The 14,154-nt window shown below is 41.5% G+C and overlaps 1 protein-coding gene across 1 annotated transcript; it reads left to right on the top strand.

The window, feature by feature from the left end:
* Positions 1 to 1,016: 1,016 nt before the first annotated feature.
* On the top strand, positions 1,017 to 10,639 carry arhgef16 (Rho guanine nucleotide exchange factor (GEF) 16). The gene is made up of 15 exons (XM_049753510.1): positions 1,017 to 1,183; positions 2,326 to 2,965; positions 3,444 to 3,495; positions 3,963 to 4,126; positions 4,277 to 4,333; positions 5,073 to 5,233; positions 6,086 to 6,238; positions 6,325 to 6,454; positions 6,532 to 6,606; positions 6,693 to 6,785; positions 7,208 to 7,359; positions 7,997 to 8,179; positions 9,234 to 9,304; positions 9,696 to 9,797; positions 9,873 to 10,639. The coding sequence occupies exons 2-15, from the start codon at positions 2,393 to 2,395 to the stop codon at positions 10,010 to 10,012; spliced, it is 2,106 nt and encodes a 701-aa protein (XP_049609467.1). The 5' UTR covers positions 1,017 to 1,183; positions 2,326 to 2,392; the 3' UTR covers positions 10,013 to 10,639.
* Positions 10,640 to 14,154: the final 3,515 nt, after the last annotated feature.

Raw genomic sequence — 14,154 nt, forward strand, 5'->3', positions numbered from 1 at the left:
TGAATATTTAGTATAGAGTGAATGAAATAAATATAAGAGCTTGTAGTCGTCATTAATGTGCAGGTGTATAAATATAGTATGTTATGTACATACAGTAAATTAATTTTTAAACGCTCTTGGAAAAGCTATATCGTATAAATGTTTACAGTAGAGAGAGTAATCATTTAATGAAGCTTGCAGTGCACACCTTATGTCATCATCATTTGGAAATAATTACGGACTCATCAGCTGCCATATGATGTTGAAATTTAAAATGATGTATTCGCCATTTGATTTTTCTATGCATATAAACCCTGTACATAGTCACCTTCTCTGATCATGATACTGTCAGTGTTTGCATATTGGATCTCAGCCTTGATTGGATGGAATGCTGTCTAATACCAGAAAGCATGATTATGTTTTCAGAATGTTAAAATCAAAGGAAATAAATCGCAATTGCAAAAAAAAAAAAAAAAAAAAATGGGTCGCACTGTGCTTTTGTTGACTGAAAGGGCAAGAGGTGGGTGATTAATTTCATTGAGCAGAATTTAAAAGGTCGAAAAGAAATGGGTAACCTCTCAGTGATGTGGTGTAGGTTGCGTGCTTGCTACACTACCTAAACAAAAAGAAAGGGATGTTTTCACAGCCTAAACAGAGAGAGAGTGTGTGTGTGTGTGTGTGTGGGGGGGGGGGGGGGGTTGTGAGGTCACCTTTAGGTAGAAATAAATTTGCAACGATGATGGTTAGAGTGCGTTCTTATTGTCCTAGAGGGTAAACTAATGGCCACTAGAATGCGCTCACGGCCTGTTGGAAGTTACGAAATCTCTAACCAAGAAACCTGGGGAAGAATAAAAGCGTAAACAGATTAAAAGACTGCATAATACTTGCAAAATTATTTAATCTCGACATATACATTTATAAACTACATTTAGGAAATATTAAAATTGCCTTCCAAAAGAAGTATAAATATTCTTTTTAAAGGGTGAAAAAAAGTTGGTAAATATTGAGCAGCCCTTCTGCACTTTGTCATTGGCGGACGCTCACCTGTGCCGATGACGTCACGACTATCCCTAAAGCAGGAAGTGGCAGTTTAAGCACAGATATGTGACACGAATGGGTCAACTCAGCAGCGGACGCAGTTGAGGTTTCTCTCTCTCTTAACTTTTTTTGATCGTCGGGACTTTTGCAAGTTCACCTCGCTCAGGTAAGATGCGAGTGTCATCTTGCAGCCTCGCATGTTTTGTTGCATGTCATCTGGCCATAGACAACTAAGGGAATGTGAGGCAGACATTTTTTCCTCCCACTCAAATGCGTCTCTACTATAACTGTGTGGAAGGAAACTCGTTCAAATCACCGTGCCGGAGTATTAAATATGTAAACACTTGTATGTTTTGCATATGGAATGAACTGATTCAAATGTTTGAATAGTTTTGCATGGATATGTAATAAGTAAGCGTTGTATGTCGACGTTACTCGGAGAGCGTGCCTTTAACTTTTCAGCGCTGCAAATAAGTAGTACAGTAAATATCACCCAAAATAATAATAATAATAATAATACTCACTCCTAAATAGCCCTTTTAGTATTTTTTAATTATCCTGGACTTTTTTTAAATTTCTTTTGACATTAAACTATCTAAAATGTAGTATTTCCAGTAGTTAACTTTATTAGACTTCAATTGAAACGAAATACATGCGTAATGGCCCGTCAAACGATTCATTTTTGGAGTCTCACTTTATATAATGGCTTGGACAAATCTTTTTTATGTTTGTATTTTCGAGGCTTTTCTGACCTCTATGTTCTAAAAGAGAATAGTGTTTGTACTGTAATACTATGATACCGCAAAAATAAGTTTCAGGAAAAGTAGTACAACAGGTATACTTTATTTGGATTTATCAGAGACAATTTAATGCTATCGGGTGTGCACTGTCGCACATAGCAGTTATAAGAGTTGCGCACACTTTTGCAGCTGCTTTATTTCGATAGTTTACCGCATCATATCCACTGTTAAAGAAATAATGCTGCTTGACTTTTGAAATAATTGATTAACTTGATGGTTATGGCAACTAATATTTTCCATACCTTTATTCAAAATTCATTCAGCGGTGAACAATTGTGAGTGTTTTTGAAGGCAGTGAATGTTGCTTCCTTAGTTGTTCTTTTTTTTATTGTCGCAACAAGAAAAATACACACGAATGTCTGCCGACTGTTTAGTGAACATTTGCAAGCTTCTACTAAACCTGATGAGAATGCAACATTCACCACCTTCAAAAATTGTTTCTGATTCTCACGTAAGTCTGTTTGTGATGGTTTGTAAACATACTCTTATTTTCTCAACTCTTTTACAGAACCTTCTAATGTTGTAGGTGCTGAAGAGGTGAGCGGACTGGGCCAAGGTGACCGAGGCAAGACGCCATGTCTCACACCCAGTCAGATGGCTGTGCGGGTGACCGGGTCCCTCTAATTCTGGAAAGCCACTTTTCCACAGAACTCCATATATCTGAACCCGGTGATGAATGCTACCAGTCACAAAGCTCCCCCACTGTCCGGCCCGAGGCACCCATAACCCATGAGGAAGACCTCAACAGGCTGGTGGTGCCCCAGCAACTGATTTTGAGCACCCAAAGTGCAGCAGCGCTGAAGCTTGGCACCCAGCAGATCATTCCCAAGAATCTAGCCGTGGCCAGCCGGCCCAAAAACCGTCACCACACTACCGTGGTGACGTTCCCTGTGGGACTAGAGAATTCCAATCACGGATCCCGTATCCGACACTCGACTCAGGGGCCCAATGTGGGCTGGGAAGACTACGATAGCGATGGCGACGGCTTCGCTTTGAGGAGGAACCGCAGAAACAAGTCCTACAGAGCGGCAGTGACCAGTTTGGACATTGAGGCCATGGCAAGGGCAAAAGGAGCTGGAAACACACTAAAACCTGTGAAAGAAGGCAGAGCACCCAGTCCGGGTGCAGGTCGCAGCCCCGGGAGGAAGGTAGAGCTTGCGCTTGTTCATTTCTTCTGGATAAATGTAAATTGAGGCCGACTGGGCTTACATATAAGATATTATTTCATATTCTTTTTGACTGGACTTTCACTTTAAGTGTTGATGCTCTCTCGAACAATTGACAAACTGCACCGCAACAATAGGGAGATGACAAATGTTTTGTTGTTAGCAATTTGTTATGTTGATAACAAAATGGAAACGCTTGAACTTTCCAGCAGTGTTTAGTGGAAACTCAGCTTTAGCTTCAGTCATGCTCTTTGTGAGTCATGGAGATGATGCCTTGTCTGTTCAACTGTTTTGAATCTCCCACATTATGTTCTCTTTTGAGGAAGTCCACATTTAGCTTCAAGGGCGAAATAAATTGTGGAACATAATATTGAGTGAGCTATCAGGATAAAGCGAACTGAAAAAAATGTATGTAGCGTGTATTCTTTTGTGATAATCTGTTCTGTTGTTGTCCTGGCAGAGAACACTAGGGAGGAAGAGGAACCGTAACCAGCGCGGATCATTTAAAGACGGTATGAATGAGTCACACTCTAAATCGCTAAAAGTGGCTAAAACACTCAAAAAAATGTTTTCACATACAGTGGACAATAGAAACGTGTTACATGAAGACTTGCTGAGCCACCGGGATTAAATTGTAGATGTCTTGGCAGATTTCAGCTCTCTTGGAAAAGAATGGCCTGAACTCGGAACGCACTCTGCATTCTGAATGTGGCATTGTTGGATGCTGATTATTGAATTGTAACGTCCTGCAGCCTCAGCGGCTCAGCCACTCGTCGCCGTATGTTGACGCGAAGAAAAAGCTGGCCCGATCATTCATTCAGTGTTCTTAAGTAACAAACCTTGTGTTTTACATGCAGAGTTGACCTGCAGTGATTTTTCTCCACATTTGGTCGTGAAATTATACAGCCAAATTGTTGACCTGCAAACTTTTCCAGACCTCAGAACCCCAAAATGATTAACATGTGGGTTTGCCCCCCAGCAACGCCGTGCCTCTACCAGGAGATCCGAGAGCGGGGCTTGCACTCCACCAACCAGGATGAGCTGCTGGACGACTTTGTGGTGGTAGAAGCTCCGGTGGAGGATCAGAGCATCGTGGTGAAGAGCTACAGGCCTGCGCAGCTCACTTGGAGCCAACTGCCACAGGTAGGCCTCGGCCCACAGCCATGCTAACGTGGAAATAGTGATTCGGAAGGGGGGAGGGGACTGAGTTGGACAGACACTCTCTTGTCTTTTGATTTTATTTGAGACACCTGACAACTGCATTTAAATAATTTGTATTCCTCCTCCTTGAAGGTGAAGGAAACTGGCATACTGAACATGATCTCACCTCAAGAGAGAAAAAGACAGGAGGTAAGTATCCCAGTTGTTGATATGTGCGCAGAAACATGCTACTCTGTTTTAATTGATTATAGACCAATGTAACCATATTTTCCAAACCCAAATTAAGCTGGTTAGTTACCACTACGAACACTACGCTACGTTGGTTGATGAACTTTGAATCCCCCCAGAATTATGAGAATGAGCTTCAGTTCAGTCAGCGTTGGCTCAGTGTACAGCAGGCCTTAGTGATGTTGCACCCAAACTCAAAGCCAACTGAGCATTTTTTGTCATTCCCCGCCTAGCACTAGGTAACCATAATGAAAAGCTGATCAGGACTGCTCACACCAAGAGAGCGCAACCTCATAAATACAATGTCCATTTGAAAATTCTGACGCGTGTGAAGTAATCGAAAGCGGAGAGTTTATTGTACCTGTTTTGTTATTGCTTTCATTTTGTGTCCACCCTGTTTGCACTCTACTCCCTGAGCAAAGCCGCACCCAGCCAGGCTGTTTGTTACGTGGCCGCTTCCCACTTTTATGCCTCAAGTAACCTCGTGGGTCTTTATTGTATCTCGTCAACTTGAGCCAAGTTTCCACAGCAACGCCCTTTTCTTCTGCCGCCAGGCAGAACGTTGCATTCTTATCTTCAGCAGCATCGGTACCCCAAAGAAATCAGTGTTTCAATCGCACTAATGCGATTTGCCTTCAGTGTTGACTGCTTCAGTTGAAACTGTTGTTGGTGATACTTCTTGATTAAATCTATTTGACAGGCAATCTTTGAAATAATCACGTCGGAACACTCGTACCTGCACAGCCTGGGCATCCTGGTGCGACATTTTAAGGAGAGTGACGCTCTGAGGAAGACCATGACAGCCACAGAGCACCATCACCTCTTTTCCAACATCTCGGTTATCCACCAAGTCAGCAAACGGTGGGAACAATACATACTCATGCCCTTACACCTTATGTGTGTTATTCATTCATACATTTGTTGCTATGTGCAGTGCAGTTTTAGAAATGACTCAAATTTTCAGCCCCCCACCCCTTATGCATGGCTTAAGTATCTTGTAGGCCCCATCAACATGTTAAAACACGCTTGGCAAACAGGTTTTGCCGCCTTACTGCTCTGCGTGGTATTTTTGGGCTTTAAAATGATAATGTGCTGCATTACACATTACAAAGTGTGTGAACAAATGCTTCAATGCAGTGAGTTGGGGGGAGGGGGTGGGGGTGGGGGCTTGAAAGCCTTAAGTAGTTTTTGAATAGGAGAGAAGGTGCACTACAAGAGCAAATAATGATTAACATTTTTCTGTGTCCTTTTTTCCTGGCCTGCGTGGTGTCGTTTGATCTTTATTCTTGGCTAAAGTTGGCTGTTTTGGTTTTGTTTGTTTTGCCAATTCCTGTTTTGAGGGGCGGTGGGGTGTGTTTGGAAGATATAACAAAGACGATTTTCGCCAATTTTCAAATATCAATGAAATCGACTAGCAAGTTTTTTGACAAATGGGCTTTGACTGTGGCTCTTAATTTGTTTATTTATTCATTGTATTGAATGTATTTATTTATTTATTTATTTATTTATTTAGAATAGCATGACTGCATCTTACTGAGCAGTTGAGACAATTTACTTTGTGTATATCTATATGGCTGTATTGCACTGCCTCGTGTGGACAAGGTGCGCACATCACAAGACGCCAACACCATTAATTACAAATAATGAATGATGAACAAACTGTTTAGTTCTTTACATTTTATTGAATGAGATTATTACCATATATTTTTGCAGCTTTTTTGAGGATCTTGAGCGACGTCACTCTGACACCCCAGTGATCCGGGACATTAGCGACATTGTTCAGAACCATGCCGCCCATCATTTTGATCCGTACATTGTCTACTGTTCCAACGAGACCTTCCAGCAGAGAACGCTGCAGAAGCTCCTGTAAGTGAGCCAGCAAAGTCTTTTTTGGTTTGGTGATAATGTTGACTTAAAAGTGTCTTTTTTTTTTTTTTTTAACCATCTTTTAGGAGTAGCAATGGTGCCTTTAAGGACCTACTGAAGCAAATTGAAGAGAGCAGCGAGTGCGGGGGCCTCCCGATGATCTCGTTTCTCATCCTCCCCATGCAACGGGTTACCAGACTGCCACTTCTGATGGATGTTAGTCTGACCTTTGACAAAAAAATTCTTATAAGAAAAGATTATCATCATCACATTGTTTTTGTTCTGGGTCTCAGACAATTTGCCAGAAGACCCCTGACAAGTCTGCCGAGTACTTTGCTGCAGTCTGGGCACTGCACGCCATCAGCAAGGTAGCTAGGCTCGCCGTGTGCGTCGACTCGGTATCTCTGCGGCCTGGTGTCCTGAAAATTTGCCTTCTCATTGCAACATTCAACAGCTGGTCAACAGCTGCAATGACGGTGCGCGGCGAATGGAGAGGACGGAACAGATGTACACCATTCAGAAACAGATGGAATTCGGTAAAATCAAGGTTAGATTTGTCTTGGGGTTTTTTTCTCGGAGCGTCCGTTCATCTTGGCTCTCTGTCTATATACTGAAAGTCAGACTCAGGCCTTAGGCTCATGAAAATCTTGGGTGTGGTTTCAGAGGTTTTTCTCTCCTCATCGACCTTTTCCTTGAAGAGAAAAAACTTGCAGCACATCTGGGCAAGATTTAGCGTCAGCATGTGTAGATAAGTCGTTTTCATACAATAGAAACTTTGGCTCTGACTTTTTATTTCCCCACTTACAGCAATGTTAAATTCATATTTAACACAATTTTGTTTGTTTGAAAATGTAATTCAAGGGGAAATCAATTGTGGCTACAATATCGATGATGGTTACGTTGTGAGTGTATAAAAGCTCATTTTAGGCCACAAAACAAGTGTGACCTCCTACTGGACATTCCCCGCAGCCATTTCCACTGGTGTCGTCATCACGCTGGCTGAAGAAACGTGGCGAGCTGGCTGTCTGTGCTGAAGAGCTCAGCATCTGGAGAGCGTTCAGCAACAGGAGCAACTACTTGTTTCTCTTCAATGACGTACTCATTGTCACCAAGAAGAAGAGGTAAGTCAGCATGTTAACTCCATTGCAACGCAAACGATACAAGAGGTGTCACCGGTGCATTGCCAAGGGGGTGCTTGTTGTCAAATCTACTAATTTAATGTAATTGATGTGACTTTAATTTTGGGGGTAACCGTGCATGATCTAAATCAGCTATCCCCATCTAAATTGGACTCATCTTGGGTCCAGTGCCATTCAAGAGTGCAATTTGAATCAATCTAAATGCTCAATCCTAGTACTACTAACAAGAGTCTTGTGTGTACAAATGTAAATTTATATTTTTAAAATTGATATTAAAGTGCGAAGGACAGGATGATTGAGACTTTTTTGGTCATTTCCAGAGGACTGTAAGCCAATTGAGCTCCTGACTGTCAGGGAACAGAAGAGGTTGAGGAACATGGACGTGGTCCCCGCATACTTGACATTCTTCAGCTTTGCATTCAGCCAGTCAACCTGATAGCAATTTCAGCTTTGTGTTTTGACTCGCGAAGAAACCAAACAATGTCTTCCCAGACAGGAGAGATGTTTTTTATGGTACTTGCTAATGCTTTAGGAGGGCAGCGAAGGAATGTGTAATGTAATATTAAGAACTATGGTGAACTGTGTTTGCCTGTGTGCTTGTGTTGGTTTGATCCTTCAGCGAGGAGAGCTTTCTGGTGATGGACTACGCCACTCTGGATAATTTAGAGGTAGAGGTCAGCGAGGAATCAGACGGTCAGGCGTCGCCACCCTCCAAGAACAGCCAGTATCTGTCCTTCAACCTGCTTATGAGCAAGAACAGTGAGGGGCGACCAGAGCGCACCACACTCGTGGCCGAGTCCAGGTATGTTCCTCCACGGTGTTGTTGCATGCAGGCCATCCCAAAATTTTGGAGTCCAGAGACTTCTTACAGCAGACAAAATGTCAAACTGGCTGAATTAAAGCAGCACCTTTTACTTGGATCTGATTATATTTAATGGTGATATCAACATTGTAATGATATCAAATATGCTGCTTTCACAATGACGATTGTTAGAGATTTGCTCACTCCAACTTATTTTGCAAGAACCACACGGGAGACAAGTAAGTCCTTTTGGACACCTGCAGGTGGAGAGTCCATTCGTCGCTGTCTGAACAGCGATGATCGAATGAAGTCTGAACTCTCCTTCCTGCAAGAGGATATTTATTAAGAGAAACAGAGTGGGGGTTGAGAGTTGACAAATGGCCGAAGCCCCTGGCTGATCAAAGCACAGCAGGGGGTCCTTCACGATGTTGTGTGAACAAAACAACTTTGATTGCTTCCTCTGCAGCTAGTCAATCAGTTCAAAAGATCTTAGCACTTTGTTCTACTACTTTTGTTAAGACAGGACAGGCGAGGGTAATTATTACAGGTTACATTCCAACATAATCCTACGATAAAGATAACCTGGAAAACCCTAACAACGATATTGAGTTTAGCTTGATGCTATGCTAAGTTCAATATTGTGCTTGTAGTTTGCAGTGGTGTACAACTGTACTGGATCAGTTGAAAGCGGTTCCTAATGATTTGGACTCACTGGTGTAACTGGTGAATTTTATAAATAACGCATGATGTGGCCAAGTGTCCAATTCATGAAGGTTGATTGGAATGCTTTGGCTCTGGCTCCCCCTAGTGGGAATACAATAGAAAAACCACAACTATTTTTTTTCCCTTTCGCCGTATCTATGCTTTCTTGTGTATTTAATTTTCTGACAAAGTTTTTTTACTTTAACTCCCTCCATTTGAAAACTGAAGATCTGTACTTTCTACTCCTTACTTGCTAGTCAAAATAGGCTTTTTTTTCCTGCTCTGGTTCAGTTTTCACCTTTGCATTAAGTGTTTTTCTTTAAATTGCTTTTTTGTTTGCATTGTTACCAAGAGTTGACCGGGCCCGTTGGATAGTCGCTCTAACCGAACACAAGCAGACAGAGCATTTCTCCTGCAAAGATGGTAAGACGGACAAATTCATACTATTTTTTTTAAGCACCACCACTGTAGCTTTCATATGTTCTGACTTGGTAGGTCTATTTATTCTAGAATGGTGTGCAGAAAACATCATTTGCATTTCAGATCAATGTGTGCTGGTTTAACATTGTTTTAATCGTGCACATTTGGGATCCAAGTTTTAATCCCAGTATATTAAATTTAACTGCTTTACAGACTCATGTTTGCGGAGATAAATTCAGTTATATCTTTTACAGTAAATTGAGATGAGAACATTACTTCAAGACAAAAGGACTGATTGCCAATATTAATTGTGCTAATCCTTTGACCCAAAGTCATTTGGAATATGCTCGGCCGAACATAACAGCAGTGAATGCATGTTGGGATTGCGTTTTAGGTCTGCCCCAGTGCGAGGCCACCAAAGCCTACATGCCCAAGGAGCCTGACGAGCTGGGCCTGAAGCAAGCCGAGCTTGTCATAGTTCAGAGGAAGGAGGAGGGTAAGGGAATCCCATTTGTTGTTGTTTTACTCTACAGTGCATCCCCTTTTCTAAAAGGCTGTGTGCTCCTACTAGGCTGGTACTACGGGGAGCGGATGCGTGACGGCGAGAGAGGCTGGTTTCCAGCCAGCTGCGCCACGGAGATCACTGATCCCACGGCCATGGAGAACAACATGCAGCGAATGAAGCGCCTCCGCAAAGAGACCAATGTTTGAGGAGAGAATAGAGATGTGAGGCAACACCAACCTCAGCTACGTACTAAGTGTGCCTTGGTAAGGCTGAAGAATTGACATTTGAGGGAAAATGGGAGGTACAGCCTAAGCCGATTATATTCATGAAGATGTACAGCACTTCACTTTGTCTACATTTTATTGAAATCTAATTCCAAAATGGATTCATTTTTTTAATCAAATTTCCACACTAAACAATCTGTATTTAAGCAAAACAAGACTGAAAATTTATGGCAAATAAAAAAAGATAACTCATTCTCATTTTGACCAAAACCATGTCATTACAGGGTGTGTGGGTTATTTTTATTTCGTTTTGGAATAAGGCTGTGCCTAGAGATACTACAAATTTATTCTGTGACAATGACTGTAATTTAAAACAATCACCATTAATCATTCCAGTTTTTGTTGTTTTGTGTGATGTCCTATACGTGCCAATTTTTGTAAGTAGTTAAAAAAAATATATATTCATAAAAGGCATGGTGATTGCATTTTCCATTAGCATTAAGCTAACGGAGGTGTCCTTATGTGTGAATGCTTTGTCTTTTTTTAATTTTAAATACACAAATTGTAATTTGAGAGTAAACTTCAAGTGTATTAAACAGCTTGAAAGGCCCTCTCTCTGTTCGTTTGCCAAACTGCTGCATATCCTAATTCAGATTAGTTCACCGCCACCAAAAAGTGATTTTCTCATTTAGGCTCACAATTCAAAGCAAAAACTAAAATTAATCAGACAATTCACTGCTCATACCTCAACAAGGCACCACTGTACTAGTGATTTGCATTCCAGTTCTTTTAAGTGAACTGAGTCTTTAGAATCAGTTCACGCAAAAGATCCGTTCAAACGAATCGTTGAACAAATTGTTTCAGTGAACGAGAGCGAACGAATCACTTCTTAAAGTGATTCGTTCTTTTTTCAGTTCATATGATTTCAACCAGTAGGTGTCGGTAATGCGCATTGAAGCTGGTGCCACCTCTCTGTAAAACAAAACGAAGAAGAAAATGACGTAACTTCCCGTTCACGAACGAGTCGTGAATTGCATTTCCCGTTCACGAACTGAACGGATCTGTGAGTGAACGAGTCAGTGAGTGAGTGATTTGCATTACCAGTTCATCGCGAGAATGGATCAGCGAGGGAACGAATCCTGATTTACCCGTTCGCGAACGAGTTAATGGCTGAACTGCCTTCCCGTGCATCAACGAATACTGATTCGTGAGTGAGCGTGTTGCGTCTCCTGGTGTGAACTATGTAAGCCAGAATGTAGATTTACCTCCTGATTGGCTGTTTGATCTCAAAGTCAAAGTCAAAGTCAGCTTTATTGTCAATTTCTCCACATGCCAAAGACACACAAAGAAACCGAAATTTCGTTCCCCCCTATCCCACGGTGACAAGACATGGCTCACAACAGACAAACAAGTAAACAAGTATAACAAAAGCGTGCTGAATAAATAATGAATAAATAACACAACAATAAATAAATAAATAAATAAATAAATAAATAGGAGGAGCAGAAAAAAAAGGATCAAGTGCGTGTACAGCAGACATTCCCGAAAATAGCGCAACAGTGCCGCACGCTACGCAGAAGGGGGTAGCGAGTTCAGGGCCCTAACAGCCTGGAGAAAGAAGCTGTTGGCGAGTCTGGTGGTGCGGGAGCGCAGGCTCCTGTACCTCTTCCCAGCTCGTCGAGTTTGCAGATGAGTCGCTGCGGCACAATGGTGTTGAAGGCAGAGCTGAAGTCCACAAACAGCAACCTCACATATGAGTCCTTTCTCTCCAGGTGGGTGAGGGCAGAGCAGATGGCATCCTCAGAGGACCGCTTGGCACGGTACGCAAACTGGAAACTGTGACGTCACTAGGACACTCCATTAGGTACACCGCCATTTTCAGGCGTACCTAATCACAGGCCACTTCTTTAGGGAAAAATCATGGTCAAACCTTAACTGAAAGTGAAAAGTGTCACACCCGCCCTCACCCCCACTTTCTGATTGGCTGTTTGATCTGTGACATTTGGACACTTTATTAGGTAACCGCCATTTTCAGGTGTACCTAATAACAGGCCACTTCATTAGGGAAAAATCATGTTCAAAGCTTCACGGAAAGTGAAAAATGCCACACCCGCCCTCACCCCCACTTTCTGATTGGCTGTTTGATCTGTGACGTCACTCGGACACTCCATTAGGTACACCGCCATTTTCAGGTGTTCCTAATAACAGGCCAATTCATTAGGGAAAAATCATGGTCAAAGCTTAAATGAAAGTGAAAAGTGCCACACCCGCCCTCACCCCCACTTTCTGATTGGCTGTTTGATCTGTGACGTCAATCGGACACTCTATTAGGTACACCGCCATTTTCAGGTTTGTTCGCAAAGATTCACGAGTGCGTAACAGACAGCGTTGCTGCTATGCCAGCTGACACACGTTATGCCGACATTGATGTTTTAATTTTGTATTTGTTGTATTGTAGTTGATGGTGTTATTATACCGAATGTTTGTGTTTGAATAAAAGGTTGAAAAATAAATCCGTTATGCCGACATTTGTTATTTTGGGGGTTCACCAACATGTAACAACGTAAAACACATATTGTCATATAAAGCAGTTAACCAAATGTCTAATTTTTATGTTTTAATTGGCGAATATGAAAACAAAGACTAAAACACCAGACAAGTTTTAACATAAATGTTTATTTAAAAGTAATAATATTAAAAGTAAATTTCAAACCAGCAATCTAATCTGAAATTTCAGTAGATATATTGGATAACAATATTTAGGCGTAAAAATGCATACACATTATTTAAAAACTACTATAAATGTTATAAAATCAAGATTACCCAAAGAGAAGCATAATCTCCCCGTTGTTGCATAACGGCGCATCCTTTCATACAATAGAGTTAGCCGTTAGCTTGGAGAAAACGTGCATAAAAGAAGTGGTGTTTCAGTGAGTGGTTCTTTCTTTCCTTACATTCTGGCTTACATAGTTCACGCCAGGAGACGCAACACGTTCACTAACTGATCCGTTGATGCACAGGAAGGCAGTTCAGCCATTAACTCGTTCGCGAACGGGTAAATCAGGATTCGTTCCCTCGCTGATCCGTTCTCGCGATGAACAGGTAATGCAAATCACTCACTCACTGACTCGTTCACTCACAGATCCGTTCAGTTCGTGAACGGGAAATGCAATTCACGACTCGTTCGTGAACGGGAAGTTACGTCATTTTCTTCTTCGTTTTGTTTTACAGCGAGGTGGCACCAGCTTCAATGCGCATTACCGACACCTACTGGTTGAAATCATATGAACTGAAAAGGAAATCGTTCTTTTGGACGAATCGTTCACTCACGAGCCAACACTACACTGTACATTAAACGAGGCTTCCCAGATATACTGTACGTAGGTTAACCAGGACTCACAATTCGTATTTCCATGGCCATTATTTACCTATTGTGACAGCAATTAAGCCTTTATTTAAAAGACGAGTCATTTGCTGATGTGAGAAAGGTTGCGAATATTTGTGCATTTCCAGGAATGTACATCCTCGCTTCACCTCCAGAGGAACTTGAATCCGATATTTTGAAGATTATGTGCGCTATTATCGTTGCAAGATCTAGCTCAGGGGTGGCCACTATATGTCTCTGGCACCATAGAGCTCAGCTCTCCAGAGGATTCACATTAAATCATCAGTTCTGATACAAAACCAATGCCAGCGAAATTGGGACATGTTAATCATTAAGGCAGAATATAATGATTCATGTTCAACCTATGACTGACCAAGTGTAAAAAAATGACAGCGGAGACGACGGACTGTTGAACATATGAAGCTGTACTTCAAGCAAGAATGGAAATCAATTCTTTATAAAGCTTTAGCAGTTGTCTTCAGTTCCCAAACGTTTATTGAATGAGCTAAAACAAAGGGTGATATAACACTGCTTAAAAATGACCCTGTCGCAGCTTTTTTCAATCAAGTACCCATCAAATTTTAAGTTAGGATTTTCTAAGAAAAAAAAAAGCTTGAGCATTAAATGGCTTGCCTTTTTAGTGCATTCAATATATAGGTTGAATGTGATTTGCCAAATTTTATTCTCTTAATTTTTTAACGATGTCTCAATTTGATCAGAATTGGTTATTTGTTGCATT

This window comes from Syngnathus scovelli, chromosome 2, assembly GCF_024217435.2.
Source record: "Syngnathus scovelli strain Florida chromosome 2, RoL_Ssco_1.2, whole genome shotgun sequence".
Taxonomy (NCBI): domain Eukaryota; kingdom Metazoa; phylum Chordata; class Actinopteri; order Syngnathiformes; family Syngnathidae; genus Syngnathus; species Syngnathus scovelli.